Below are 26,020 nucleotides of genomic sequence, written 5' to 3'. Positions count from 1 at the left end.
ATCTTGTGTGTCCCTGAGAACAGGTCAGGTTTAATTATTAATCATCTGGCCAGTGTAATCAATCCAGACCAAGGTCTCGCCTCCTCTGCTCTTTCTTCCACTTACTGGCCGCAAGCTCAGCCCCTACCCTGCCAGTGCCTTCTGCATGCTGGAGGTGGGGGGTGCCAGGAGCCTCACACCTGCAGGAGGCATCAATGTGGGGTGGCCACCAGGCACACAGGTGTGGCTTACAGGGTGCAGGGTGAACTGAGGCCATCCACCCAGTGTTGACACAACTGTCATAAACCTTGCCTTGTTCCCAGTGCTACCTGGGAAGGTTCTGAAGAACTGGGTGGGCTGGGTAGGTGAAGATGCAGTGTGAGGACAGACAGGTTTAGGGCGGGGATACCTGGGAGGCATGGGTAGATGGGCAAGGCAGGCAGGGATCCATAACCAACTGTCAGAGTCAACTTGCAGCCCCACTTAGGGGAAAATAGGGAGGGAAGGACAGGTAGGGGATAGGGAGCAGGTGGTGGGACTGGTCTCAGGACTCACCCAATTCTTGCAGCCAGCGCACTGATCCTCATAGTGCCTAGTGACTGGGCAGAGGCTGGGCTTAGGCCAGCCCCAGGAATGGGCAGTAATGCCCATCAATGCTGACTCTCTGGTGGACACTAAGAAGCAGGACCCACTCCCTGCCCCTGTGGTAGAGTTCACAAGGCCACATGATGGGGGGGGCCTCTGGGCATGTGTGCACCTGAGGTCAGGGTACCAAGTGTTCTGGGGTACCACAAGATAGGGCTATCACGTGGAGCAGGAACACTTGGGGAGACAAGCTGGGCCTTATAAACAAGCTGGGCCTTATAAAGGAGTAACCATTAAGGAGAACATTAAAGAAAGTCATAGTTTCCAAGCAGTGAGAAAGGAGGACACTCCAGGTAGGGGAAAAATCACATCCAAAAACAAGGAGGGGAAAGGTTTGTTCAGAAGCCAAGAAAACTTGAGCATGTGGGTGGAGGGGCGGGGGCAGAAGTGGGGGTGGGGTGGTGAGTAGGGCAGGCTGGGAGTCAAGCTGAGGCATATGAGGAATACCCGTGGCCAAGATGGTAGAGACCAGTTTGCTGGGCCCAGTTTGGCCCACATAGGCTGAGGCGCTGTTGCTGCATCCGAACACATCTGGCATGTGTTGCTCCTCATGGCAGCTCCCTGATGGGGTGGGGGCTGATAACAGGGACCAAGGGAAGGAAGGGAAGGGAACACTCCATCCCCACCTGAAATGAACAGTTTCTCCCACCCTAGACAAGCACAGCCACAAACTTAGGCCATTGTACTTACTGTCAGGTGGGCTAAACAGTGTGGAACCTTTGGATGCCAAGAGATGTCATCTTGACACCAGGAGCCACGTCACACAGATGAGAAGCCATCCTTCTAGCCCACCCAGAGGGATGTCCTCTCTGTTCTTCTCCATATGGGACTGTCATCTATTGAAGGATTTTTTCAGTGCGTCTGCCCCGCACCACAGGAAAGCACTTCGAGGATGTACAGTCAGGTAGAACGATCTCCCCTGGAAGAGCTGGAACGCTGTGTCTGTGCTAAGAAGCAAGCGCTGTGACAGACCTGCTTCCTCATTTTGCCTTGGTGCCCAGTCACACCTCGCGCTCACTTCCTATGGCTCTGTCAGGTTCGCATAGTACACACGTGGTGCCTCCGATCTCCTTGAAGCCTTAAAATTTTTGTTTAGCTGAGTCTGGACACATCTGGTATGTGTTGCATTTCATTTTGACTTCTTGTTGAAAAGAAGTGATGGGTGAACAATCAGTTTTTACGTAGAAAGGTAGAGCCAAATAAGCACAACAAGGCTGGCATTCTGGGGCCATGGGAATCCCCTTTGGGTCACATGCTTCACCCCCAAGTCCCTGAAAGCAGACAGTAGAACAGCTTCCTTTCCTCCCCTACGTGAGGCAGGAGGAGGTTGAGTAGGCTCAGGGACCCTTCTCCTCTTTCCTACAGGCCTAGTTCTCTAGGCAAATATCTCCTTTGGCCTTCCTTTCTGTTTCCCTCTATGGGTGGGGGCCTCTCTTGACCTACTTTCTAGGGAGGGAAGGTATTTAAGATTCATTTCTAGAATTTAATATCTAGGATGCCTATTGCAAACACTTCAAATTCAGTTAAATTAGGATGGAGAGAAGTAGTTAAGACCAAGGTTGCACTGTGGACCTGATTCGAAATTTAATTTGCTGTCTATTGCCTGTCTGACCTTTGCAAGCCACTTTGTCTCTCTGGGCCTTATTTTCTCCATTTATACTGTGAAGAGAACAAAGGACAGTGTCCTTGAAATGTGGCCACATAGGAGGTGACACAAAAATGGGCTTAGTGCCCGCAGGACTAGTACTGGTAACAGCTGAAGTAAGATAGTGAAGTGTAGGGGAACCTCAGGGTCCCTCACCACTTGTGACATGACTGCAGATGCCAGAAGGATCCAGAAGTCTCCACAGAGGAAGGGCTGGCCCTGCACAGCTCCTCTGTCTGCAGGAGTTGGGATCTCACCAGATCTCAAGGAGCCTTCTTAGGGCCCACGGCAGCCTTGATTCTAGCCATTAATACAGACAGAGTCAGCTCTGGAAGGCCAACTTGCCTAAGCCTGGTAAGCAGGAGTCCTGCCTTGGGCCCCAAACCCAGACTCATGACACAGCTCCTGTCCCTCATGTGGCTCTATCAGCCACAGCCAGGCTGGTCCCTTGTTTTCTAGCCCCACTCTCAAGCCTTTTCTACACTAGAGTCGCCTCTACCTTGGCTAGCCCCCATTCATCTCTTCTGCACTGTCCTCCACTCTGTAAAATAAAAGTCCCTTCTATTCTAGGAGCTGCTGGGGAAGTCCCTAGTTGCAACTAGGGTGGCACTGTTTTTGGACTGCGATTGGTGCACTCCACAAGGTCACCCCAGAGACTTGCTAAAATATAATTGCCTGGACTTCCCCATTACCCGACTGTCCATGGGAGAGTCCCAAGAATCTATTTCCAGCAAACTCTCCAGGTGACTGCAAGGCACAGGAAGCATGAGGACCAACAGTTTGTCTTGAGTGTCTTTGTTGAGAGTCTAATTCCAGGTAGGGTTAGACCTGGGACATTCCTGACATAATCTAACTGAAGTAGCCTCAATTCTTGCATGTGGCCCCTGCAGGACTACTCGGGAGATCTGGAACCTCTCAACTTGTGTCGCCATAGCCATGTCCCTTGCTCTCCCTGGTCCTTTTTTACTCTTGCAAAAGGAAGGACCAAGAGGTAGAGGTTTCTAGGGTCTTACATGTTTAGAATTTCACTTGGGACAAAGGTCCTGTAAGGCCACCATGGTGGGAAAAGACAAGGAAGAGCTGTTGGGAGTGAGGCCTCAGCAGTGCCTTGGTGAACAGTCCTTGTTCTTGATGTGCAAGAACAAAGGTCTTGGACCAGACAGGGACCAAGATCAGCACTCAAGTGGCCTGGCCTCAAAGGGCACTGTGAGGCGCAGCTCCAGTGTCCAGGTCACGGCAGAGTCAGCCAGTGACAGTCTGGAGCTGATCCCTAGGGAGAAGAATAGTAGGCAGAGCAAGGGATCTGAGCATCAGGGCTCTAGCCCAGGGGACTGGCTCTGACCCCAGCTGAGAGCCCACAAGGACATCAGTGAGCAGACGGATTTCCTCGGAAACAGGGAAACAACTGCACCTCAGTTGGCATTGTTTCCTTTGAAGAAATAATGGAGAAAGAACTGAAGTCCTGAAATTTGAAGCTTACAGATTGCAAACACAAGATCTGGTGCCCTGCAGCATACCAAATGCATGGACTAACAGTTATTTTAACCCTGGAGATGACTAATATTATTATCATCTTTTACAGCCCAGGAAGTCACAGGGGGGAGTCCCTAGCAAGGCATCCAAACTGCTTGACTGCATGGGGCTTCCACCTCCCAGCATATAACATGTCTGATGTTCTCCAGGGTTGGGCCACATAGAGCAACACCCTGGGACCAGGCACAAGGGCCACCCCTAGGCATCCCACATCCCGAACTTGGGCAGCAGGACAAGCTCTACGCCCATTCCCTGCTTTGGCCATCTGGGGTGCAGAGAGCAGCTACAGACAAGGAAGTTTTTCCAGGCCTCTTGTCAGGGAACTGGAGACCAGAGCTCAGAGCCAGCATGGCCACCACAGGTTGGGGTGGAGGAGGGGTGGCAGGCAGCAACCGGCTCAACAGGAACTTCCTTCAGCTCTATAATCTGCGCCCAGTAATTATAGGTGGCCCCACTCTGCCCTCTGGGTCCAGGCTGCCTAGCCCCTCCCCGCTGATCCAGGAGCATTGCCAACAAGAGGGAAGGGCCTAGGAAAGGCTTGAAGCCATTCAAAGGACTAGCCAACGGGGCCCAGGAGATTGGCATCGTTTTCTTAGAAGAAATGATTGAGAAAGAACTAAAGAAGTCCTGAAATTCGAAGCTTACAGATTGCAAAAACAAGACTTGGAGCTTCGCAGCATACCAAATGTGCTCACCAGCAGTTATTTTAACCCTGGAGGTGACTAGAATCATTATCCTCTTTTCCACCCCAGGAAGTGGGTCCTAGCAAGTCACAGGGCTGGCTGGCAGTGGCAGGGCCAGCCACCTCTTGGGCCTGCTGTGTCCACTACCGCACCACCTACTAGACCTCCATTGTCACAAGGAATGGAGCCACTAGACATGGCCTGCCCTGGTTCAGGCCAGAAGAGTGGTGTGTACTCACTAGAAGACTGGAGAGCTAAGCTAGGGATTTGAAAGAGGCAGTGAGGTTTGTCCACCTGACCCTCCAGAGGAGACACGGCCCCTCATTCCGTCTCCTCTCAGATCCCTACCCCCAATAATCCGCTTTGCTTTAGTTTCCTAACCAGAGCTCTCCGGTGAAACTGTTTTGTGCTCTCTACTCAATCCTTTAAAACATGTAAGAGTCAATCTATGACACCTGGCCACTCACACTCGCAAGCTTTCAGTCTCTTTATTAAAAATCTTTTCTTCTTTTGTAAAAACAAACACTTTGCAGTCAGTTATACAGATCAGGAAAAGCATAACAATTCATAAGACACTCAACAAATTCCAGAGATTTACAAGTTCAAACTTCAATTAACTAGTTTTCTTTTTCCTTTTATTATCTCCTAAACTTGCAGAACAAACTGGTCCAGTTCAAGTATAATCTAATAGGTCATCACCTTGGATTATAAGGGTGGGAAACCCTAATTCTAATGGCCGCTGCTCACACCAACAGCAAGTTCATCAAATTCTTCAAGAGAATTAGATAATACACTTATCCCAGGTGTTAGCAATGAAACTTACACAGGCCTGTTGGATCAACCCAGGATGCAACTGAATCAGTTGCTCAAGGTAGCAACCGCTTTCAAGCAACTTTGGGGGAGACACTTTGAAAAGTGTGACCAAAAACACTGAAGAAGAAGCTTTAAAAAAAAAAAAACCAAAAAACCCAGAAATCAGTATTTTCTTGGTTGCGTTTAATACTGCATTGTGTGACACACACAGGAACAAAAAGTGCAAGGTATAGGGTCGGTGAAGGGCCAAGCCAATGGAATTGTATAAAAATAAATAAAAATAAATATACACATATGTATATAGACACACATGAATAGACTCTCTGATGGTTTTAAACTGAAGGCTGTGGCTGAACACAGAGACAGCCTCTTCTCTCCCTGCTTGGGGCTCTCTGGCCTTTTAGCATGAAGGTCAATTTACCAACCAGGGAGCCATTCATATATAGTTTGGGAAGTCGGCCTTCCAGGTTCCTAAGGAAACCCTGCTGAGATCACTTCCCCTCTGCTGGGGGCTAGAGCTTCCAGCCTCTCTGATAGCATGCAGTTCCAGTCTCTGAGGGAGGCGGTAGGCTTTTCCCAGGCAGATTCATAGCTCCCCTCCTTGGGAATAAAGCCACACAGGGTGAAAGGTTGCTGAGAAGTGGAGGAGGTGTAGCTGGCATACAGAATGCTGGTGGAGTTGGCCAGGTAGCAGGCTGGGCTGAGCCTCCTCTTTGGTCTTTTCCATTTGACACCAAAATGCCCAAGGCCTAGGACTGGTGGCAGGAAGCTGACAGGAGGCGGGTGCTGCCTGCTTTCCTAACCTCTCCTCACCGCAGGCATCCAGGCTGGTCTGTCCTCCTCTGCTGTTGCCTCAACTGCTCTCTCCTGGCCTCCCAGCTGTTTTCCTGCCAGGGACCACAGGCTTCCAGGTGGACACACGGTCGCTTTAGGGTCTGCATTTGCTTCCTATCTCTGCCTCAGTTTCCTGACTGACAAACGTCAGTGTTGCCCCTCTTACACTAGTGCAGAGGTCAGAATGTACAGAATAAGAAAATGCCAGAACTACCCTACACAACTCCTGCCCCGTCCGCCTGTCCACATTCAGGAATAAAGGCTTCAAGAAGCTCCCAGGGAGGAGCTGCCCATCCACCCCTCCTGTTTTAGTTTTTACCAGCTAAGCCATGGAGGGTGCCCTCCAGAGTCTCCATTCATAGACACGGCAGCAGGCTCTGTCTGACCTTCCTGGAGGTTACTCCCACCTTTGGCAGACCGTCGCTACTAGCACCTTTGTCCCCAGTGCTGGATACCAGACTGAGCAGCCCAAACAGCTGGCATGGGAGGCACTGACCCCATGAGGAATAAGGACTCTGCTTTTCCTGACATTTTCATACCAAAGTCTGCACATGTGGTCAGCCCTGAGAAGCCCTCTGTCCTCTGCCTGGTTGGAAAAAAGCAGCCTGCAAATACCTGACCTCAGATGCCACTTCAGCCCTGCAGCCTGCTACCACCTTAGCCTTTCCCATGCTGAGAGATCAATTTAAAGCCATTCCACTGGGAGGTCTTTGGCCTCTTTCCTCGCCACATGAGCATGGGGATGAGTCAAAAATGCCAGGCCTTGTTGCTGTGTGTCTCCAGCTGGTGACTCTGGCTACAGAGGCCAATGGCCCACCCAAGTCCACACCAACTGCTGTTTTAGCTGCAGGGAGAAGACACTTCTATTCCTGTTTTTACTTAAAATGAATCTATACAAAATTCTTTGTCTAAGGCCTGGGAGATAGCTCAGTGGCATAAGTGCCTGCCTGGCAAGTGCAAGGTCCTGAGTTCAATCTCTGGTATTTAAAAAAAAAAAAAATTCATTTTCTAGAATAAAAACAAATCTTAATGCCTCCTGAAATCAAGAGGAAGGAATTAAGTCTGGAAGGAATTTATCAGCGCTTCCACAATGCAGGGCTCTTTTCTTTCCCCATAAAACTAATTTGATTTTACTTTAAGGCATTTAAATCTGGTAGACTGCTGAACTAAGTGGGAGGATGAGATGTTAAAAATGGGAGATTTCCAAGCCAGGTGTGGTGGTGCATGCCTGTAATCCAGCACTCAGGAAGCTGAGGCAGGAAGATCACCATGAGTTCTAGGCCAGCTTGGGCTACTTTGTGAATGCAAGGCTAGCTCTGACTATAGAATAAGTCTCTATCTCAGAAAAACTAAAACAAAAACCCAGGAGTGTTTCATAATGGTGAGGTCCAGTGCAAGAAGCCACTCTCCACCTCTGCCAATTGGCTCCCTTTGGCAGGCCCTCTTAGGTCTGCAGAGCCCGACTCAGCTCCCTGGCATGGCCCAGATGGGACACATGGATGCCATGCTGAGAGTTGGCTAAAGATTCACTGAAGCAGCTTGTTGGGCCCAAGAGTTTCCATTAAATCTTTTCCTGCATGGCTCAGCCAGAGCTGGCCAGTTATATCCTATCAAGAATTTAAACACTGTGAAATCCCTGAGAAGTAGGATTTTATGAAAAGGAAATGATCCTTGGCACAGAAGGAGGGAGAGAGAAAAAGAGGAGAGGAAGCGAGAAAAGAGCACATTGAACGGTTCTGGGAGAGAAACAAGAGTCCGAAGGGAGAGAATCAGTGGGTGGCCCTCTGCAGGCTGGACACCAGGGTGGCGCAGCCCGGAGTTCCTGGAGCAGCGCTCTCATGAGTCTCAGGAACAAAGGAGCTGCGCTGTGTGGTGCACAACATTGCTGTCATTCCTCCTCCGGGTCACTTCAGCAAGCCGCCTCTTCCAGCTTCTAGCAGCAGCAAGGGCAGCCTCACGTCAGGGCTTTTTCCTTTCAAAGCGTGGCACCATTCCGCTGTCCTCAGGCCTCAGGCTGCCTGTCCCTACCGTCTCCTTGAGTCCCTCCTCAGCCAGCTGGGACAAGTACTTCTGTGGTGGACAGAGAAGGAGATGTCAGTGGAGGCCTGCAGGGGGAGGTGCGGAGGAGGAGAATGTGTCTGGCCCCTGTCCGGAGTCCTGTGCCTGCTGGGTGCAGGGTGAGCCCCCCTTCACCAGGATCCCACTGTCCCATCTTGTCAAAAAGGAGAGAGCACAGCTGCTGACACGGCCCTCAGCTCGTACCCTCAATCCTTAGGATCAGCCCTGGCTTTCCAGAAAGAAACCAGTCCTTTCACAGCCTCTCCTCATTTAAGAGGAAGAAAGGGCCCAGACAGCGGGCAGGGAAGCCACTGCCAGCCTGCTGTGACAGTGCAGACTCCCCAGACCCTGCTTCCTGTCAGGACAGGCTGTGGGGGTGTTGCAGGAGAGCCTGGAGGTCCTGCAAGGGATTGAAAATGGGCCCCTCTGCTCTATATTGGGGGGCAGCTTGCATCACTCACACTCCCTGCGGAGTCTGGGAGACTCCCAGCTGGGCCTGCCCTGAGTGGGTGCAGGGAGAAGGCCTGGACAGGGTGGGCTGCAGCATGCAGGGGTGGGGGTGTCCTCTGACCCAGTCAGGGCAGCAGGCACAGCAGACAGAGCACTGGACAAAGATTCTGAAGGGTTAGGTTCAACACGGGTTAAAATTGTGAACTCTCTCATCAGATAGTCTGGGTTCAAGTCCTAGCTCTCAGTAGCCAAGAGGCTGAATACCCCTGCTCCTGTGCCATGAGGGAACCACCAGCCACCATGGCACAGCACTGCTGTGAAGCTGAGGCAGAAGCATGCTGAGTACAGTGCCTGGCGCAGAGCACACCCTCGGGAGTGTCCTCCCTCATGAGCTCAGCGTGGTCCCCCTGTTCTCCCACCAGACAGCCTCCACCTGTTCTGCCAGATCACACCTGGAGGGGATCCCGTGACCACAACCATCTTGGGGCGCAGCCAGGGTTGCTTGCAGAGTATGGAGACCTGCTCCCTGCCTGGGAGGGCCAGCCCCGACCCCCACCTCAAGGCCCCCCCTGGTGGATGCTAACTTTACAAGTGACCTGACTATGCTGTCAGCCAGCGCCTGCTGCTCAGGTCTGCATTCTTCACTCTTCACGCGTACACTTTGGAGAGGGGTGGCCGAGGCCCTGTGGACAGAGGCATCCTGTCAAGGGCCCTGACAGAAACCCTATCTAGGAGGCCTGGGGTGGAGGCTGAGGCTCCTGGACAGGTGCACCGGGGAAATCTGACCCGAGGCCGGCCGGGGCATGGGGCTCAGCCAATGTCTGCACCTGATGTGTCTGGGGACCACAGGAAGGGCGCTGGCCAGCTCTGCAGAGCCCAGAACACAGTGTGGTCCACTGCTCTGGACAGCCTAAACACTTCTAACTCTGGCTGGTAGTAACCTTGAGCCCAGTGGGATTATATAATCCCACTAAGAACACTGGGTAGCAGTGGGGTCTTGCAGTGAGTCTACAGAGCTTGCTGGAGAGATTAAAAGGTAGACTTGGGGCCCAGCCTAGAAGTACTGAGGTAGCAGGCAGGGAGTTGAACCCGGGAAGCTGCATGTGAAAAAGATGCCAGCTGGGATGAAGACCTGGGGAAATCAGGACCCACACCAGCACTGCCGTGTATAGGTTTCGCCGTGCTGTGGAGGGGATGGAGTCTTTCGGCTCAGTGGCTGTCCTCAGTCTGAACTCCCTGCTCTGGCCAAGTCGCCTCCCCACTGGCCCTGGGGAGGCAGGACCTGTGGCTGCTTTGGTCACACAGCAGCTGCTCGCCAGAAGGAAATCAAGCGGCTTGAATGACCTGGGTCTCATCACAGCCACGCCTGGCCAAGGATAGCCTCTTACAACTGAGGACCTAGGCTGCGACACTATGGCTCTCGGTGTCCAAGACCAGCTTAGTAGAGTAAAAAGGGGAAAGTGACTAAGAACCAGGTGGTCCTGCCTAGGGCTCTAATTTACCATCTGCAGGGCCTTCTGCAAGCCGCGTAGCTTCTTTTTTGTCTGTTTCCTCCATCATAAAACAAGAGAGTCAGCTCATGTCTGAATTTCTTAACTAGGGCCACACATTCTAATCATTGGAGATCTTCCTTAGATTACGTATCCGTGATAGTACCCGGCCTAGTATATGGGCGCTCCAAGTACTGTCCAGGTGATTCCAATTCACTGGCTAAGCACCACTAGATCCACAGCTGTTTAATTCTGGAATGCCTGGCTCAGCATCAGAGCGCAGACAGCACAGAACTTCTTAAGTTGAGCCACCAACCAACCAGTAAGTGGGAGCGGCCTCAATGGGGAAAGAGGCCCCGCCTCTCCTAAACCCAGCCTGTGTCGGAAGTTACTCTCCTAGACTGGGATGTAACACAGCAATGCAGTCTGTGCTTAGAGTGCTCAAGGACCTGGGTTTGATCCCAGTACCACAGAAATCCGAGTCTTACATGTGATAGTAACTTAGATGAAATATGATGTATTTCATATGATATATTTTTATATGTGACTTTTGAATAGAGTATATAATGTATTTATTTGTTGGTTGCTTCGTCTGTTTTTGTTGCCGGCTCCCTGGAGCCCAGCACCCTACCTGGTAATTTGCTTATGATAAGTACATGTGGTCTGGATGAACATTTGAATAAAAACAGTGGTGGATCTTATTCTAGCAAATAGGCTTAGGTGCACGGAGAGACAGACACCAAAATATGAGCAGCTGGAATGTCCGATACTAGAGGAAAGGGGAAAGGGGCCAGCTCCACCGTGGGCCAGGAGATCATCAACCTAACTTGAGCTGCTCACCGCCTAGCTAGGGAGGCAGAGGTTTAAAAGACCAGGCCAAAGGAAGTAGAGTATAATCGGTACTACAGCCGAGTATAAGTACACCTGGGGGCCCACGGGAGCCAGCACCGCATGGAGCAGCCTGCAGGAGTTGCGCACTGTCCACGAGGGGAAGGCACAGAGACACAGAAGCAGATGGGATCGGTGTGCTCGTGAGTGCCCTGCTCGCTCCCCTGGGCCTGGAGCAGGCCTGGAATGTGGGAGCAGGTTCCAGGGCTGGCAAGGCTGAAGACTCTCGGTGCCTGGTGTGAGTGTGGAGACAGCCCCCCCAACAGGCTGCTGACCCAGGAAGGCTGACAGTTACCTGTAAGTTCCTATAGTGGACAGCACTGCGGCAGTGGCTCACCTTCGCCGCCTCCTCGCTGGTGTAGAACAGTCCACACAGCTTGCAATAAAACCCAGTCCTGGGAACCACAAATTCCACACCTACAGAGAGATGGGCGATGAACGGGCAGGTGTTAGGGATGTGGCAGGTGGGGGAAGCCCCTGCGGTCCTGTGCACCATAGGGCAGATGGGGCGGGAGCCCCGGCCTCCCCTTGCTGCCCACAGCACTGTGTCCCTGCTTTTCTGCCCGCCACCTCAGTTTCCTCATTTGTGAAGCATTTGTAGAGGAACAGAGCCTGCTTCATGCTAGGTAGGGGTGATGAGTGCGAGGCTGAGCCCCAGACAGGGCGGGGAGACTCACCATCAAGAGCTCTGTTTCTTTTCTCTGAGAATTACAAACCAGGCTCTTTACCTCACACTGCTCCTGGGGAAAGGGGGAAGGGGGTGCAGGTATTTTTCTTATTTAGATTTTATTTCTCCATGCTGTACCCCTTCTGACAGCTATTGTGATTCTGGAAGAATTGTCTCAGTTTTTTTAGAATTATGTTCACTGCCAGGCATGGTGGTGAATGCCTGTAATCCCAGCACTTGGGAGGCTGAGGCAGTAGGATCTCACTGAGTTCAGGGCCAGCCTACACTATATTGGAAGACCATGTCTCAAAAAAAAAAAAAAAAAAAAAAAAAACCAGCAAAATAAATAAGTAAATTCTATTTAACAGGTATTGTTTATTAGAGAAAAACTTTTTAAATAATTAAAAATGAGGGGAAAAAATTGCCCAAATATTTTCTTCCATATGATTTACCTATATATAGGACCTTTTTGTTGTCACACTGCATGACTAAATGGGACCCTGTATCGTCCCCTTCCACACAGCAATGCATCATGGGCCTTTTCCTCCCTTCTTTGCATCTAGCCCATCAGTTAATAGCAATTCTTTTGTGACTTATTGAATATCCCAGAATTCTGGGAGGCTTCTGATTTCAGGAAACACCGTGGCCCCCGAGTCCCGGCCTCGGGGCTCTGTCATGGGCAGAGGTGTCGTCTCTGGAGCAGTGGTGGCTGTACAGCCTCCATGCAGGAGCTCGCACTTCTCCTATTGAGGACGTGGTCAGCGGATCGGAAAGAGCTCTGGTTGGAGACGGTCTGGGTTGGACGCCAGGGATCTAAGCAACTTCAGGCAGGTCAGCAAAAGTGCTCCTGAGTTCTGCCTCTGAAAACGGGAGTGAGCACACACTGCCTCACACAGGATGTCTGATGACCCCATGCCAGTGACAGGAGCGTAGGAGAGCTGTGAGAAGCAGGACCCCAAAGAGCTAAAGCAGGGGAGCAGAGGCCCAGGCCCCAAGGGCCCCCTGTGTGGAGGCAGAATAGCTGCTCCCTTCTCCTCTGCTGGGGTGGGCAATGCTGGGAGACGTGTTCACACTGCGTAGAAGGGAAACGGGACACGTGACCAACAAGGCCCTAGACGCCTCCTTACCCTAGGCCTCAGCTCCTCTCATTCTTTGCTTTCTTCCTCCTGCCTCCTGTGACTGAGCTACGTGCCCACGAGCCCCTGTCATACAGACGTAGCCCGGCCTTGTAATTAGAACTGGGTTTTTTGGCCGTCTCAAATAAACCTCTTCCTGTGTGAAGGAACAGCCCTGAGGAAGGACAGAGAGGGGTGGGAGTTCAGGGGCCCCGGCCCAAATCCAGCCTTGACTGCTGGTTAATCTGTGGCGTAGGGCCCGAGGTGTCCTTGGCCAAGGTTGTCTCTAACTGCCACGTAGCTGGCTGAGTGCTCAGCATCAGCAGCAGGCCCCAGAGGTGAGAGGGGGTCTTAGCCCAGCCACCCAGAGGTGCTGCAGGTCCATCCTGTTCTGCCCTCACCCTGCTGTCACCACAGAGGACAGGCCAGTCAGGCAAGTGGCTGGCCGGGAACTAGGATCCCCTCCATCTCTCCAACAGCCCCTGGCTGCTGCTGGGAAGGAGCGTCAGGCAAGGTCCGCCTCCTGCGCTGTGGCTGCTGCTCTGCAGGGGATGAGGGCCCTGCCTTCCCACAGAAGGTAGGTACTGGAGAGGAGGGCGCTGCCAGAAGACAGCTGTGAGTGGGCACGGCCTCCGAGCAGGGCTGCACGGGGCCGGGCCTGGGGCTCCCTCTGCGGCTCCAGCTGAGGGTCTTCGCTGTTGTCCTGGAGCCCAGCAAGAGCACAGCTGCCTCCTGAGCTACTGTCTGTGGGCTTCTGGGTGAGATTCAACTTGAGCAAAGCCTTCCTCTGCCTGCCCCCCAATAAAACACAAAGTGGTTGGGGAGAGACTAGAAGCCACGGCATAGTGCAGAGAGAATGGCACTTCGGATCAGGCAGGCCCAGTTCTTTTACTTAAGCTGCGTGGCTTCGGACATGTTACTGAATCACTCTGAGATTTGTTTCTTCTTCTGTAGAACAGGAATCATGACAGCACAGACCATGTGATGGGGAAACACCCATTATTTTGACTGTGGCTCCAAAAGCATTTCAGTTTGGAAACATGTTCTCTTCTGCTGGCTTGTCTGGAAATGGATTAAATAGGTCTCCACAGGAGCCGAGGGGCTAAGCCTTCGTCTTCCTCCTGACGCCCACGCACCCTTTCCTCAAGGTCACCTAGAGAACCTGCTCCAGAGTTTGGCAGCAACTTTCTTCCTGAACCTTCCCCTGCTGCATGAGTCAGAATCAGGAATCAAAGACGACACTAGAGAAAGAGAAGCCAGGGCAGGAGAATCCCCGAAGAGCTGGTACCCCACTCAGAACCACCACAGGGCCCACAGCTTCAGGGGGGCCTCAAGAACATGGGGGCGTGGTGTGGCAGTGCCAGGAGACACTGCCAAAGCCTGGCAATGCTGGAGCCCCAGGCCCTCCTACCTTGGCCTCTATTCAGGATGCTCATTAAAGCTGCATATGCCTTCTAATAATAGCTCCTGGCACAGGTAATTATGACACTGCCATCCTAGGAAGGCCTAGGCTGGAGAGAGAGTGAAGCTTCCCTTTTTTTGCCAGCAATGCTATTTGGTTCTGGTACGAGCAGACCTTGGCAGGCTCAGACTGGCCTGGGTCACACAGAGCTGGCCTGAGTTCCACCAGCAGCGCCCCTCCCCGACCACGGCCTGGGGTGGCCAGGCTTTGGCAGTCCTCACTCCACCTTCCTGCTCTTCCTAAAGTCAAAGCCTGAAAATTGCCTCTCACCTCCGTGGAAATCTCTCTGCCAGGAGTGACCAATCCGGGAGGTACAGGGTTTGCAGCCATAAGAAAAGGATGCAGAGCAGGAGGTCTCAGTATCTCATGAATGAACAGAAGTGATGGACAGCCCTTAGTAAGTACTTTCCACAGGGAGGCATCAAGACCTTTCGTGTATTCATTCATTTAACTGTCACAGTCAGTCTACATGGTAGCCCATTGGATTTACAGCTGAAGAAATCTAAGCAAAGAGGCTGAACAAGTTGTTCTCTGTTACCCAGCCATCAAGTAGTAGAGATGGAGTTTAAATCCAGAACTCAACCTCCTTTTCCTGCTCTGTGCTGCCACCTGGCCTGGAGGGCAGCGTGGTCAGAAACCAGAAGTCCTGAGCCCAAATCTGAACTCGCTATGTGATCGTAACATCTCTGGATTTCAGTTTGCTCATCTGCCCAACACAAAAAAAATCGTGGCTATCTGGAGATTGAAGCATGAGGGGTGGGGAATTACAAAGGAGCCTGAGAGAATCTGGGGGCAATGGGCATATTCACTATCTTGATTGTGATGATGGTCTTACCAGGACACATATATGTCAAAACTAACAGAACTGTACCCCTAAGTATGTATGTTTCATTATATGTCAACTATATCTCAATCTAGCTGTTTAAGGCAAAACAAGATACCATTTTCCACCTTAACAGGTTGGAAAAGATTAAAAACTAAGATCAAGTTGGTGAGGAGATAGGAAATGAGAACTCTCCCTCAAGGTGCAAGTGAAAATTGGTATCATCTTTTTGGAGTGCAGTTTAGTAGCAATTATAAAAGCCTGAATGCAAATGCATATGGCCCCACAGCCCCTCTCGCTAGCATTCTGGTGCTACGCAAAGGTGTCTGACCCAGCACATCTAGAAGGCTGCAGGAGGCAGAGGGCAAGAACAGACAAATACAGTTTGGATCCCGATTCTAATCTATGCCAAGCCTTAGCTTTGAGACTGTACATCTCAGATTTCTTATCTGTAAAGCAGGAACAGAAATTGCTTTAAGACTGTTAGATACAATAATATATTCAAAGCATAAGGAATATTGCCTGTATAGTGATTAGTTACAAAAGGAGCCGCTTGGGGGGCTAAAAACAAAAGGATCACTGATCTGAGTAGTGAAACCCTGTAGACCCTGTACTACATACATTAAAAAAAGAAAAATTAAATCAGAGGAGCAAATCTCAGAACATAATGTGTACAGTGCAATTCTATTTTTATAGGAGAGAAATTATCTATGGGCATGACAGAGGTCACCTCAGGAAGCTGGGGAGATACTGGAGAAATAAGATGTCTAATAGTGATTTTACATGGTTATTTTTTACAACGTGTTATCAATAATCTTTCATACTTTCTTAAATGAAAAACAATAATAAAAAGACATGAATTACAAGGAAGCAGCATTCTTAATTTTTGCATGTGTCAGTTAGAATCCAGGTTCTTGGATGATTCGAGACCTCTGTTATATTCTTGGTTCCCTTCAGCACCCAGCACAGTGTCGTGGCATCCCACAAATGCTTGCATAGATAAACCGTAGCTTCTGAGGGGGACGCTTCACACAGGGTCTGAGGACTAAGACAGCTAGAGCCCCTGCCATTCGTGCTGAGGCCAGTCTTCTCTGTATTTCAATGTTTGTCTTTGGAGATGCCTTGCAACAAGTATGTCCCCAAACAAACAAGAAAGAAAATTTGCCCTTTAATTGACTATAGAAGCAGTATAGATGGGAGAAAGAAATAGCAAGAGAGGGCTTAAAGGAGAAGAAAAGAGAAGCTTCGATGGAAAGGCGTGGGTGAGCAGATCTGTAGTCACTGGCTCCTCAAGCTCGCTTGTGACACCTTCTCAGGTGACACTTCTTCAGCCCTCCCGCTTAGCAGGGATTGCTGCTCCTTTATCTCCTTGCTGGCCAATCTTTTAATGTCAATGCAAAGACTCAGAGATGACACTGGCTGGGAATAACACAGGAAAACCTTTCTTAAAGTACCTTCTTTCCTTACCCTGAGATGGTTTACATCTCCTCTTCTCTTTGAAAATGTATCCTAGTGACTATTAGTACACTTCCTCCCTGGCCCTCCCTGATGTTTCCATTCTTGGAAAACAACTGATCTGGTCCAGTTCCATGTGACAGAGGAGGACTTGAGAGTCAGAAGATATGGTTTGTCTGAGGGGACACGGCCACCCATAAATGGATAAAAAGGACAAAGACCCAGGCCTCTTCTTGTTCAATGTTCCCTTCATTCACTGTCTGGTCTGCCCCTAACACAGTCTATTTAGCAGCACTGAATGCCTCCAAGAAGCTGGTTTTGCAAAGAGAAAAGGCACAGTATTATTCTGGGAAGAGCTGGGAACATAGAGAGAAGGAAGGGTGGTAGCAGAAGAGATTCATTTCTTTGCTTGTTTATCTTGTTTTGTTTGACATAGAGTCTCACTGTGTAGTCCAGACTGGTCTTGGGCTCACTAAGTTGTCCAGGCTGACTTGCGGTGATCCTCCTACCTCAGTCCACTGAGTGGTAGGATTGCATGTGTGTGCCACCATGGTTTTTTTGGGGGGCGGGGAGGCGGGCAGAACCAGGGATTGGACTCAGGCCCTTGCGCTTGCCAGCACCATGCTTGGCTTAGTGAAGTCCATTTCTGTTGACTTCTTGGCAGCCACTGGGCCTCTGCTTCCTTATCTGAATAAGGACTGGACTTACAGACTCTGCAGTTAAGAACAAAGCATTTTCTAACGGAAAACAGGACTCATGGCTTTGGGTTCGCAGCCTAGTGCTGCTCCAGGCTGGTGCTGTGGAGTCTTGTCTGTCTACCATGGGAGATTGAAATTGTCAGAACTCAACTCGCAGATCTAGGTTATTGCATCATATGTTAAAAACAGTAACAACAAAGTAACAGAAACCCCTCTTGAGCTCTTAGGAGTTGCTATGAAACTGTCATTTCCTGGAGCTGAATTTCAGGTAAGACCGTATTTCACCTACCTAGAGGAATACTGAGTTCACTGAACACGTCCTCTGGTTCCCAGGAAGGCAAAGAAAGGGGCTCTTTTGTGTAGTCCGGTGATCTCACATCCAGAGATTTCATTTCCAGGTACCTGGGGTTTTCTGTAAAACGTGGGCCAAAGCAAAAAAAAAACCAACCAACCAAACAAACAAACAAAAAAAACGAATGAAACGCAACCTCTAGGAGTCATGTAATTCTATTCCCTGCACTGGGGATTGGGCACTGTCCCTGACTGCTTAATCACATGAGGCTGGGGCCGTGACTGCTAATTAGAACCAAAGTGCTATAATTAAGAGTGTGTTCCACTGCCAAAAGAATGGCACACAGAAGAAAACTTGGCAAACCTTTGTACTTGGCCGGGGGGGATGGGCAATTAATGCCTTTAGCTGAGATGATCCACCCCCTTTGCACCCCCAAGTCAGTATCACCCCACCTCTGCAAATAGAGGAATTGTTGAAGGGCAAAAATTGTGCTGACATCCACTGAGAGTGACATAAAAGGCCACGCCATTCCCATCCCAGGATCATGAAGCAGTGTCATTAAATATGAAATCCAAACACTGTGGCAAACTAATAAACTACTAACACCGGCCTGTGCTCAGACCTAGATTGCAAAATAAAAGGGTTCAATTGGAGTGAGGTGAAAACGTGTCTGCCTTTATTCTTGCTTCTCTTGCCAATGTGGGTCTCAGCGTTTCTCCAGCAACAAGCAGGCAGTCCACAGCACGGTTTCCATGGAGATACAAATCCGGGCAGGTGAAAAACAGCTCAGGTCAGCTTGACATGGAAGCAAGCCCAAGTGGCTGGATCACCTGCCAGCTTGTGCCACCCGCAAGGATTTCAGGAAAAATGTGCGCTTTTCACTTTTCCTATTTTCTGACTCTTGCTTCAGCCCTGGTTATGCCACAAGCTTTCAGTAAAATGACTCTCTAGTTATTTTCACTACGAGAATCTTAAGGGCTACTATCCCTCTCTTCCCCAGAGCCATCCATAGATCTCAGTTTGCACTTGGCAGAGAAGCCATGGCTTAGTCTATTTTAAACTCTATTTTATGATGTCACAGTGCCAAGCATAGCCACTACATCACCTCTGGTGGAGGCAGGATTGCGCTCGGACAAATCTTCTACAATTGTCAGACCCTACAGAAAACTGGGTCTAAGTAGGAAAAGGGGGGGGACCCATATTCCTTAATAAGTTCCTATTCTTTCTCCATCCACCCCTTCCCCACCTCCTACCACAAGGAGTACAGCCTGGGGCTCTGCCGATTTGCACATAAGACCAGCAGGCTGATCCCAAGGGACCTACTTTTAGTTGTCCAAGGCCATCTGGGCCCCCCTAAATACAGAGAAGTCTAGCTTATTTGAGTTCTCAGAACATGCAGCCTCTCAACTGGTTTCCTGTATGATACTTGCCTGAAAGCCCTCACAGCCTAACCAGGCTCCCAGGGGCTTGCTTCCATTCCTGCAGAACCTGCTGCTCTCCTTCCCTCAGCTCTACTCCAGCCTGCACCTCCCTGCACTTCCTGAGGACAGCAACAGTCCAGTCCACCCAACCACCCGTAAGAACAGGGGAGGTAGTTACCCTCAGTCAACACGCCTTGGCAAGTCTGGCTTTGGAGGTCGGATTCAGGGGGGGCGCTGGCTTTTTCCTCCTGGGGTGTGCCTTCACAAGCCCCGTCTTCGGGGGTCCCCCTGGTCTTGCAGTCATCTGGAAAGGGGCTAGGCTGCTGGGCCCTCTCCTCTGCTGGCTGGGGGGAAGACATTTCTTGGGCTGCAGGGACCAGACACACATCTGAGCTCTGCGTTCTCTCTGCGTCCTCCTCATAGCAGTCGGAATCCTCCAGTGAGAGGCCTGTCTCGCATTCAGCTGGCTTCCGCTCAGCATCCAGATTTAGGCCAGGCACTTCCATGTTCGTGTCACCGGGACAGCTCATGGAGGCAGAAGACAGTTGTCTGGGAAACTTGAGGCTAGTTTGCGTGGCCCCATTCCCTATGGTCTTAACTCCTTCATTAATGAAATCCAAATCCTTGGCCACTTCCAGGTCTAAGGTGCTTTTTACACAGGGACATATTTCAGGGCAGATTTTGTCTTTCTGGTCAATAGGCATGATTTCTTCCAACTCTGGGATGTCCGGTTCCATAATAAAATCTTCTTCTTCCCCCACCTCATCTACTGTAACCAGTTCCTCCATATTGGTGGGGTACCAGCTCTCTCCTTCTGCCTCACTTCCACTTTCCCAATCTTGTTCCTATAAACAAAAAAAAAAAAGAAAAAAAGAAATACTAGAATTGACATCAAAGGATGGCTGAGCCCCTTCAACCAAAAGGCACCAACCTTGACCATGATGACACTCAAGTCAAAAAGATCCTGAGCATTCTTCCTTCTACCTGGGCACAGTCATGGTAATTAGAAACTGTGCCTCACATCCCCTACTCACTCTTAGGAAAATGTCCTAAGTGGTACAGGGTTTAAGTGTAAGTCCCAGTCCTCTACCCACCATGTTTGAGACTATGACAAGAATTTCAGCCCTGGTCCATAACAGTTTTTGAATGAATGAACAATTTACAGGTGCTACATGTCTGCTGGAGCAATTTCCTTGTATGTGGGGGCATCACTAGATGTGACTATCGTTACAAACTTTCTCCCAGCACTGGCCCTGCAGCCTACAAACCCCAGCAGACAGATTTAAGAGCTCAGATTCTCCTGACCGGAAGAACATGAAGCTGGCCACATTCCAGGAACATTTCTCTTTACTGTGGAAGTCCCAGCCCAGGAAGCCTGGAACTGGGTTCCACTTTTTAATTACATAAAATAATCTTTATTAATGCGGTAGATGCTTTGTTGATCCCAGCATCTGAGCTCCTAAGATCAGGGCCCCAGCTCAGGTACTCAGAACAGGATCCCCCCTATGGGGGGATCTCCCTAAGGTATGTGCCTATTTTGGGAGCCTGGCTCTTAACGCCTGAATGTTTTAGGGGGCACATATTTTCTCATAGGGGAGCAGCCACATTGCTGGAGAGAGAGGCAGGGCGCAGGCGTACGGGTAAAGATCCCCCAGTAGACTATCCAGAGATTATCCCCATAAGTTCTGGAGGTAAACAGGCCTTTCCTGGAACTGCTGGTGGGCTCTGAGACACATTCGTATGGGGGCAATTTCCAGGCAGGAGGGAGACATCTATGACTCAGTCCCTGGTGGGGGAAGTGCAGATGTGATGACGCTGCCAGTGTCTAGGACAAATTTACCTTCCTCGTCCCTGCGATTTTTGGATCAGAGGGCTCTGACTCTTTCTCCTGTTTGTCCACGGACTGGGGGATTTCTTCCATGCCCTCCTGCTCCTCTTTTGTAGCCTTACCAGAGGAAGAAAAGAAACAAAATCAACAGTGAATAGAGGTAGAAAAAAGAGGGAACATCAAGAGAAAAAGGGTGACAATGGACACAGATACGCTTCACACACGTCGTTCCTTTTCCCTCACAGAGCCCCGCAGAGGGCTGCGACTATTCTCACTTTACAGAATGAGGAAACCGAGGCTCAGAGAGGCTAAGAACTCGCTCACCATTGCACAGACAGATGGAGTAGAGAAATGTTTTGACGGCTGGTGTGACGTCCTTAGGACTCAGAGATCTCTGGAAAAGTGGTATTTGTTACAACCAGGGTCAGTAGAAAAAGCCAAGAGTGAACGGACTGGGGTCAGCCCTGGAGTTGGCCATCACCCTGACACTCCCCAGTAGACTTCTCCGAACCATAAAACATGACATTCCAGCCCTTATCAGGGGAAGGAGCTGGCACTCCCGGGGCCCTCTCACCTCTCTTTCAGCCTCACTGACCCACAAAGCTACAGAACAAATGAGCACTCTCTTCCTTTGCCCTTCCTCCTCTTCCTCCCCAGGGAAGGTCCACGTGGTAACGTCCCAGATGAGAAACTGAACACCTGAAGCCGCTGTTCACAGTTCGATTTGAGAATTCAGACTGCTCACCAGACTTTAAAACAGGGATCAACAATCTATGTTCTGCAGGCCAACTCTGACCTGTGGTCTGCTTTTAGTCTGTAAGCTAAGAACAGATTTTATAGCTCTGAACAGTGAAATTTTAAGTGGCTATGTAAGTACCCACATAAAATCCTATGTGTTGCCTGATGGGCCACATAAACTAAAGTGTCTTCTACCTGGTCTCCTGTAGAAAAGGCTTGCAAAGCTCTATCTTAGATGTTTCTGGGAGGTTCTCTCCCATGCCTTTGACTTTTGTCATTAAGTCAATGACTATTTCTGGGTTTCTTCAGGGGCAAGATGTATTTTCTTGACTTTGTTGGCTGAGGCTGGTTCAAAGGAAAGGACTTGATTTTAATTGCTCAGGAGACACGCCTCCCTGAGCTGGCGTCGGGCCAGCTGGGCCAGGTACCCAGGGCTGACTGGTTCAACTAGTTATTACTGAACAGGATGGGTAGTACTGATCCTCAAGGGTTTGAAGCAACAGACAGCACTGAATGCTCGAGTCTCCTGAGCTAACTGCAAAGAAGCTGCAGGTCCCTTCTTAGTTGTTAGAAGCCATTGATGACCACTTTATTTTGATCCCATCGGTTTATTCATGGCCTTTCCTTGTCAAAATAATCTTGCTGAGCATGGTAGTGCATGCTGTAATGCCAGCATTGGGGAGGTGGAGGCAGGAGTACCAGCATGAGTTTGAGGCTAATCTGGGATATTTAGTGAGTTCAAGGCCAGCCTGAACTGCATAGGAAGATCCTGCTTCAAAACAAACAGACACGCAGAACAAGACAAGACCAAAACATATCTTTATCCTTCACCAGCAGTTTCCGCAGACATATTCCTTGGGGCACACAGTTCAGAATTTCTCTCCAATGCAAACTGGGAGAGATGGAGACAGCCTTGGGGATGCTGCCCAAAGGCCCCAGCAGGCAGAACCCCACAGGCAAAGGCAACTCAGTGCCTTTCAGGGTTTCCCTGTGCTCTGGAGTCACTTCTAGGTGAGGGCTGCAGCCTCAAGGACCAGAAAAATGCAACCCATGCACCCAACCCACCCTGCGGCCCACACCAGCTGGCAAACCAGGATGTTAGGTCCCAACAGTTGGGAGCAGGGCTCTGCCACCACGGGGCCTCAGCTACTTACTGCCAAACCCCCGCCTAACTGGTTCTTCTCTCCACCTGCTCTATATGCCGCCCTTCCCATCCCCCAGGGCAATCCAAATGATTGCCCCCAAATGCAAATCTGTCACATCCTCACTGTACTTTCTTGCCAGAAATTTCATTTGCTTCCCATTGCATTTAGGATAAAGACAGAAAGTTTTGAATCTGCCTGCCAGGCCTGCATGAAGTAGTCCGCCTGACACACTGGTCTCGCCTCCTGACGTGCTAACCTGCCTCTGTGCTCCAGCAGCTCTGGCTTCTGGCCCTTAGGATTCCCCACACACTCTCTCTCCTGTTCACAGGAGCAATGACTTGCCTAGCATGTCTTTCCACTAGACTGAGCTCCAGGAAACGAGACAGCATTTCAGTTTCACTCGCAACACAACTCGTGCTAAGCGCTCCATGGATGTTGGTCAAGGAAAGAATGGAATTTCCAGAAGGGCGTGGGGTGAGAAACAAGTTCATCCTACCTCCCAGCAGGCTGGAGTACATGTCTGGGCTCTGGATTGGGCACGACTGGTTTGTTTCTTCCTCTTGTGGATTGTTTATACTAAGGTTTGCATTCTGCAGCCCCTGGGCTGCATGTGACCCACAGACATGTCTGGTGCCTGTGTTTTCCAAGCAAGCATGTTTTCTAAATGTTACACACATGGCCAGTCTGGACTTGGGTCTTGCTTTAAGCAAAGGGAGCTCGCACATTCAGAGACACATGTTCCTGAGCAGCAGCTGCCACGTCGCCCTCTACGGAGAGGCACTATCTCCTCAGTGTGCCACAGCCCCATCACTCCTGTCTGGCCCCGCTCACCCTACATGGTTCTGCTCCCCTCGCCATCCCGAGGTGTCCGGTTCTGTAACATTTGATGCCTCCTTCTGGCAAGATGAAGGAGCGCTTCTCTCTCAGATCTTCCTGTTCAGTTACTTCATTTCTTCCTAGAGTCCTGTGGTCAGGGCTGGTTCCATGTGTGGGCTTGGCCACTCCCAATCCCTGCATGGAACCCATGGGGGTTCTCTGCACAAGCACGTTCTCTAGAGATCTCAATGGTCTCCAACAAGCACAAGCTCATTAAAGTGCGACAGCTACACAGCGATCACATCCACTTTACAAAGAAAAATACAGAGACAGGGAAGAGCAAGGTGTCACCATGATTCCAAGAAGCCAGGCCTTCCTTCCAGAGTCTGGGCTCATCCCTCCTTCAGCGCACACCTATCAGATACCCACTAACAGCCTTGGTTATGTGGAGGTGACACGTGGGGTGAGGGCACATGCTAAACAAAGCAAGGGCACTAGCTGATTGGTGGTGCCGATACTGAAAGGCTGGAAGGGCACCTAGTGAAGACAGAGGACCACATACACCTCTTATTGACACTCTCTGGGGGTCACTAGAGCTTCAGGATCAAATTCATCCAAGGGCCTGCACCAGCCCCCCCCCTTACTGTCCCTAATCACACCCCCTGTGCTTCCCTCTGCTATTCCAGTCAATAAAACCTGTGACAGACTTTACCATGGGCAAAAAAGAAAAAGATAACCAGGCACCCTTTCAGTAGAATTCTGGGACCTGCGCAGCACATTTCCAGGGCACCTGATTCTAAAGGGCTCTTCACTCTTCCCAATCTTAAACTAAGCTGCTTTGCAACTTGGTTGGTTGCAGAAAACTGACAGTGAGCCAGATGATTCCTGCTCACTGAGATACGCGTGAATTGTATCTAATAGAGAGCCAATGGGTTCCCTGCCCTCTCTGGAAGAGGTTCATAGCTTAGCAAATTCACTTCAGTAGTTCTCATTGCTTAGATACTGATCAGCTCTTTGGAGTCTCCTTGGAGCTTTTATTTTATTTTTTTATTTTTCTTTATTTATTTTAATGTATTTAGTACAGGGTCCACAGGGTCTCACTACACAGATTGGACTCATAGTGATTCTCTTGTTTTCAGCCTCCCAAGCACTGGGATTACAGGTGTGCACCACCATACTCAGTCTCAATCACAGTCTCAGTGTACCCTGGGGGTAGGACCAGAGTGGCAGGCCGGGGATCGAACCCCAGTCTCTGTGCCTACCTAAGCAGGCACTTTAGACCACTGAGCTATGGAGCTGACTTATATCTCATGGTTCCTTCAGTAATGAATGAGTTGAATAAACTCCTTCCCACATATTCCTGATATGGTCATGCCAGAGTCATGATTTTATTTTTTTAAAAACATTATCCTTAAATATGCTCTAAAGATACAGCCACACGGAGTATCTAGTTTCCTGACAAAAGTCTTTTGTTCTCATTTTTGGTCCTGCAGTTGCTTCTACCAAGAATCCCAAGCGGCTTTCTGTCCACTTTCCATACCCAGCCTGAACACCACTTCCTCCGCGCTGCTTTCTTCCTTCTCCTGGCAGCGTTAATTACCCCCAGCGCGGCCAGTGCTCTGTACATTCTGCCACGGGTCCTCGCGCATAGAAGCAATTTCACGGGTCAATTTCCTCCCACGGACCCTGAGCTCTCCCACAACACGAGCTCCATCCTAGCAACCCTTGGATCCTGTGTCAGCACACCACTAGCCACAGCGGCGTTCCACGACATGCATGAGGAAAAGATGGGTACAACAGCGGCCCAGAGTGTCTCTTCTGTGCTCATGGAGTTGAGAACTGGGTTTCTTCTTAGGACTTATTGTCACCAACTTATTTATTTATTTATATTTGGCACAGGGTCTCACTAGACAGCTCAGACTTGTAGTGATCCTCCCATCTCAGCCTCTCCAGCACCTGGGGTTCTGCGGCCCACATGGCACATGGCACCGGGGATTGAACCTGCTTGCCAAGCAGATGCTTAGACTGCTGAGTTATTTCCCCAGCCCTGTCACCAACTCTTGGGTCAGAATAACTAGAAGACAGGCATGGAAGAGCTTAAAAAGTAGGTTCCTCATACAGAGACCCGACCCTCTACGTTAGACATAGGAAGCTTTGGTTAGAGGGTATGTAAGCCAGGTCAGAATGCAAATCCAGGACCTGGATTCCTCCCTGTGAACCCCTGTGTGAACTGAGATGGTGCCACAGATCTGGGCCCTGGTAGACACTTGAATGAAAATTGCAGCCGATTGCCCGTGCTTTTATTAAGATGGAACTAAAATCCTGTGGGTAGCAAAAAAACACACCACACCCTGGGCACCCAGTATAATTTAAGGGGTGGAGGCTGCTTCTCCTTTACAACTTTTCAGAGCTCCTGGGTTAGTAGACGCTTTTGGCAGGAGAGAGGACAGAGTGGACCAAAGATCTAATCTCCTCTGTGGACTCTGTGGGCGTAAACACCCCTCCTTGGACAAACAGAACTACGCAGGGCCTTCTGTATGTT

At 50.2% G+C, this 26,020-nt stretch overlaps 1 protein-coding gene across 1 annotated transcript in view; it reads right to left on the bottom strand.

Moving 5' to 3' along the window:
- Positions 1-4,957: 4,957 nt before the first annotated feature.
- Rbm20 (RNA binding motif protein 20) overlaps positions 4,958-26,020 on the bottom strand; it is a 212,476-nt gene continuing 191,413 nt past the window's right edge. Inside the window, exons 10-14 of the mRNA XM_004631583.2 lie at positions 20,792-20,896; positions 19,130-19,796; positions 17,528-17,650; positions 11,314-11,435; positions 4,958-8,202 (exon numbers count right to left, since the gene is read on the bottom strand). Of these exons, the coding sequence (XP_004631640.2) occupies positions 8,092-8,202; positions 11,314-11,435; positions 17,528-17,650; positions 19,130-19,796; positions 20,792-20,896 (1,128 nt within the window). The 3' untranslated portion in view covers positions 4,958-8,091. The remainder of the gene's footprint in view (positions 8,203-11,313; positions 11,436-17,527; positions 17,651-19,129; positions 19,797-20,791; positions 20,897-26,020) is intronic.

Source organism: Octodon degus, unplaced genomic scaffold (assembly GCF_000260255.1).
Source record: "Octodon degus isolate 3935 unplaced genomic scaffold, OctDeg1.0 scaffold00042, whole genome shotgun sequence".
Lineage (NCBI taxonomy): Eukaryota > Metazoa > Chordata > Mammalia > Rodentia > Octodontidae > Octodon > Octodon degus.
The sequence above is the reverse complement of the archived record's forward strand: the minus strand, read 5'-3'. Positions and strand labels throughout refer to the sequence as shown.